This window comes from Centrocercus urophasianus, unplaced genomic scaffold, assembly GCF_019232065.1.
Source record: "Centrocercus urophasianus isolate 14NV4802_14NV808 unplaced genomic scaffold, USGS_Curo_1.0 seq_49, whole genome shotgun sequence".
NCBI classification, from domain to species: domain Eukaryota; kingdom Metazoa; phylum Chordata; class Aves; order Galliformes; family Phasianidae; genus Centrocercus; species Centrocercus urophasianus.
Window position 1 is genome coordinate 1,593,012 of NW_024885077.1, and position 4,284 is coordinate 1,597,295.

The 4,284-nt window shown below is 57.9% G+C and overlaps 1 protein-coding gene across 2 annotated transcripts; it reads right to left on the minus strand.

The window, feature by feature from the left end:
• Positions 1-489: 489 nt before the first annotated feature.
• LOC122169066 (C-factor-like) lies at positions 490-3,819 on the minus strand. Of its 2 annotated transcripts, none has more exons than XM_042834866.1 (6): positions 3,645-3,819; positions 2,837-2,888; positions 2,074-2,261; positions 1,700-1,858; positions 1,305-1,415; positions 490-763 (listed from the first exon to the last, which is right to left on the minus strand). In XM_042834866.1, the coding sequence occupies exons 1-6, from the start codon at positions 3,789-3,791 to the stop codon at positions 650-652; spliced, it is 771 nt and encodes a 256-aa protein (XP_042690800.1). In that variant the 5' UTR covers positions 3,792-3,819; the 3' UTR covers positions 490-649. The 2 variants fall into 2 exon arrangements, with proteins under 2 accessions (XP_042690800.1, XP_042690799.1); XM_042834865.1 differs by lacking the exon at positions 3,645-3,819 and adding an exon at positions 3,240-3,595.
• Positions 3,820-4,284: the final 465 nt, after the last annotated feature.

Below are 4,284 nucleotides of genomic sequence, written 5' to 3' on the forward strand. Positions count from 1 at the left end.
AATCACGCAGTCCAGAGCTGTTCAACCCAATTAAGAAGCCCTGCCTGCTGCAGAAGCCCAGTTATTGCTGTTCTCAGCCTCTCCATGCAGAAGTGCCGTTCCCATGCTGTGCTCCCTTTGGGATTGGATTTCCCATACCCAAGGGTATTGAGCCCACTTACAGCTCAAAATTGGGAATGGCCAGCTGCCTGGGATCACCAAATGGGCTGTGGCACTGCCGGACATCTCAGCCCCAAGGCTGCTCACGCAGACACTGCATCCAGCACAAAGTCCACCAAGAGATTTGTAGCAGAGAGACTCCGCTGGAGCCAGGTGTTGGGCAGAAGAATGGCAGAGAGCAGGCACACTGAGCAGGGCTTTGGGCTGCTGAGTCACCCAGTGGGACGAGCCTTCTGTTCAGACACACTGCTCGAACAGCAGGTTATTTTGTACAGAGAGCAGCTTTGGGTCAGGGCAGGAACAGTCTCAGTGAGAGCACAGGGAAAAGCATTAATTGACCATTGTGTTTATTAGCCATTCAGATGCAGGGATCACAGCCTGCCCTGCACAGCCAGTGGCAGAGTCCTGGGTAGGTTACTTGCATGCCACACCATGATGATCATCCTGGGGACTCAGGGTACCCCTGGCACTGCGTGGTCCCTCAAAGGGCTCACCATGGAATTGCTTTGCCTTCCCAGTTGAGCAGCATCCCGCTGTGCTTCTCAGAGAGAATGGGCAGCACTGACAGCAGCCCCCGCACACTCGTGTCCACCGTCAGGTCAGCCTGCAAAGGGCGTCGGTGAGGAGCAGGGCTGAGACCCACCAGCACACATCCCCGCTCACACCCATCCCAGCAAAGCACCCTGCCCCCATGCTGGGGAGAGCCACAGGAGACGGGATGGATCGCTCATGTGGGAGAACATTTGGGTATCTGCGTGGTTTGGATGGAGGTGGCTTGGGCTAAGAAGCCAGCTGCAGGTTTGGGGGCAGCTCCAGGAACCAGGCACACAGAGCTGAGCCACATAGAAAGTCCTGCTGCAAGTGGGATGCTACGTGCAGGTTTATCCATGCCCTGTGGTTACAGGGACCCCACTCCCTCCCCCAAAACAGGGATCCTGCAGTGTGAACAACCCCTTACAGGATGAGTCCTACAAGATGGAGGTCTCATCACTGCACATGTATGGGACGGCCCAAAGCCTTGTCCCCCTGAACCAGCCTCCTCCAGCCTCGGATGAAGGCTCTGGCACAGGACATGTACCGATGCCACTTCCCAAGTGCACCATGCAGGGAGGCCCACGTCCTGCAGAAGCTCAGCCTGCACCCACCTCCTGGGTGCCCATGTCAGTTTTCACCCAGCCGGGGTGAAGTGCCACGCACAGGATCCCAGCCTCACTATAGGTCAGAGCCTGGCACCTGGTGAGCATGTTGAGGGCAGCCTGGGGGAGGAAGAAAGCATTAGAATGTGCCGTGCACCAACCTCCAACCTCATCTGTGCCTCAAGGTGAGGGAGAAAAAACAATGCCAGATCTTCAGGAGATGGTGAACGGTGCAAGTGTCCCCTAGGTGGGCAGGGAACGGGCATGCAGGTGCCCAGAGAACTTAGATAGTGATCAACACATTTACGTTCCTCCATCTCATAAGCTCAGCTGCTGCCCTAAGAGCAGGCCTGGCAAGGGCCAGCTCTGACTCCCAGCCAGCTCCTGAGCCCCCATCTCCTTACCTTGCTGCAGCGGTAGGAGATGACCGGTTTGAAGTAGGACTCAGGAGTTCTCCCGATGGATCCCAAGAAGGAGGAGATGTTGATGATGGCTGCCTTGTTGCAACTCAGTCTTTTTTCCTTGCTGTCCTGGGCAGCCTTCTTCAAGAGGGGCAGGAACGCCTGGGGACGAGCAGCCTGGTGGGTGCCCATGCCCCAAGCTGGCCCAGCTGCTGCTGCCCAGCGAGGGCAGGAAGCCAAGAGAGAGGGTGTGAGCACTAGCTAGCACCATCCTCTCCTTCCCACAGCCTCAGGAAACTTCAGAAAGCCTTAGGGGACCTTCATAGTGACTGGAGAGGCGCACGGCTGAAGCCAAAAGGAACAGAAGGCAGAGTTACCTGGGCCATCAGCAGCGGTCCCACCGCATTGGTCTTGTATGCCCGTATCATCTCTTCAGAGCCCACCATCTCCAGTGACACCGGGGTAAAGATGCCAGCATTGTTTATCAGCAGGTTCAGCCCTGCGCCGTTCAGCTTCCCCTCCACAATCTTTGCTGCGTTGACAATCGCTGAGGGATCTGCAACATCTGCAAGAGGCACAGAATGGGCTTCGGTGCCATTTCCCCCAGCGCAGAAGGGTGCTTAGATTTGTTCCTGAATGCTGAACACCCTCGTAATCCCTGGGGCTGGAGTCCACCCGAGGGGCTTGGGGGGAAGGTACGGGTTGAGCTCCCGAGAGCAGTCGGGCGTCTCAAACTGCGCCGTCTGTTCCCCTTCTAGGCACCAGAGGGTGCTGCGCAACCGGCCCACAGCACCCAGGCACCAAAATCTCTGCAACGCGCGGGGATCCCTGCAGACAACCTCACGATGGGAAAGTGCTGCTGCAGCGTTCCTGGGGGGGGGCAGTCCCCAGAGAGACAGCCCATGGTTGGTCTCCAGAAGCTCCCCGTCCTGTGGCCACAGGGAGTGGGATGCTGCTGCTGTGGGAGGTGTGGGATGAGGCAGGGATTGGAGGAATTGGGCTTCGGGTGGTAGCAGCACTTGAAGGCAGATGCTGGGATGTGGAGTCAAACACAGAGCCTGCGGCCAGGGTCAGGAGGAGAAATGGGGCCAGCGTGGTTGGTGGCACGAAGGTATCAGCCGACAGCCAGGGCACACCTACCCAGCTTCACCAGCATCAGGTTTGGGTGTTTAGATGCCAGATCTCTCAGATCCTGTGAAAAGAAACACAGAAACAGTCAGCAGGAGGTGGCTGTGATGCCAAGAGCAATGCCAGGGTGCCCATGGTCATCCATTCTGAAGGCTGGGGAAGACTTATCTGGATGCAAACAGCACAGTCACAAGTTCTGGATGCTCCAGGCGCTACATCTCACCTGCCCAGCTGAAATGGATCCCTCTGCTCTGAGCTTTCCTTACCTCTAGCGAGTTGTAGACAACAAGACCGCATTCAGTGTGCCCAAATTGACTACAAGCTCTCACGAAGAGGCCCACAGAGAATGCTGCAGGGAAGAAACTGCTCCCAGTACCCAACCCGAACCTCTTCTGGTGCAATTTAAGGTCATTACCTCCAACACCTCCCGCCACCGCGGCGCAGGGTAAACACTGACCCTGGCTGTCACCATCAGGCTGCGTGTCCCCACGTCACCCCTGCGCACAGGCAATGCTGGCAGACGCTCCTCAGCAGCTTGCGATGGCAGCGTGCATTCCTCCCCTCGCCTGCTGCCCAGCCGCCTCTCAACCCCAACATCCAAAGGGCGACGAGGAGTGACAGCACTGAGCTGCTCCCTCCCCTGTGTCTGCTCCACAGCCGAACGAGGGTGGTACAACGGCCGCATTCGAACACCAGTGGCATCCAGCCCTGCCCGCAGCACTGCTCGGCAGCCCCGCGCCATCCTCACCATCCCGCCGCCCTCACCTCCGCGGCTGCCGGCCCGCAGCCCGCCCGCCCCGTCCCCCACCCGCACGCTGACCTTTCCCCGCGGTCCCTCTGGGTCCCGGCAGGTCGCAAAGATGTGGGTGGGTGGGTGAGGACTCCCGAGCAGCTGCCTGACCAACTCCAGCCCGATGCCGCGGTTGGAGCCGGTGAGCAGCACACACCGGGCCCGCAGAGCCGCCATGCCCCCTGCCTGCCCGCTGCCAGGGGAGGGCCCAGCCCGGCACCTCCCTCCTAGGGCCCAACGCAACGCTTTGGCCCTGCGTGCACGGTGGGCGTTGTTGTGGTGCTGGTTTATGTTCTTTTTTTACACAAACACGGAACTAAAACACCGCCGGCGCAAGTAAATAGAGCAGCAGATCGATCGTGAGTAGTAAAAAGAGCCCTGAGAAAAGCGTCACCCCGAGCAGCTCTTGTTGGGTGCTCTCCAGGCTGTGTGTTGCTTGCTCTGTTCTGGGCTTTGGAACGGGAATTCTGTTAGCTAAATGTTGTGAGCGTTGCGTGAGATTGCAAAGAGAAAGGAAATGGGGAAAGGAAAAAAGAGAAAAGGAAGAATAAAGGAAGAAAAGAGAAGAAAGGAGAAAGGAAAAAGAGGAAGAAAGAAATGAAGAAGGAAGAAAGAGGGAAAGAAAGAGGAGAGGAGGGAAGGGAAGGGAAGGGAAGGGAAGGGAAGGGAA

Coding starts and splice junctions, on each gene's coding strand:
- LOC122169066 (XM_042834865.1), bottom strand. CDS start 3,575: ATGGTGAGGATGGCGCGGGGCTGCCGAGCAGTGCTGCGGGCAGGGCTG. Junction 2,889..3,239: donor GGTGGCGGGAGGTGTTGGAG/GTAATGACCTTA, acceptor TTCTTTTCACAG/GATCTGAGAGATCTGGCATC. Junction 1,416..1,699: donor TCTCCTACCGCTGCAGCAAG/GTAAGGAGATGG, acceptor TTCCTCCCCCAG/GCTGCCCTCAACATGCTCAC.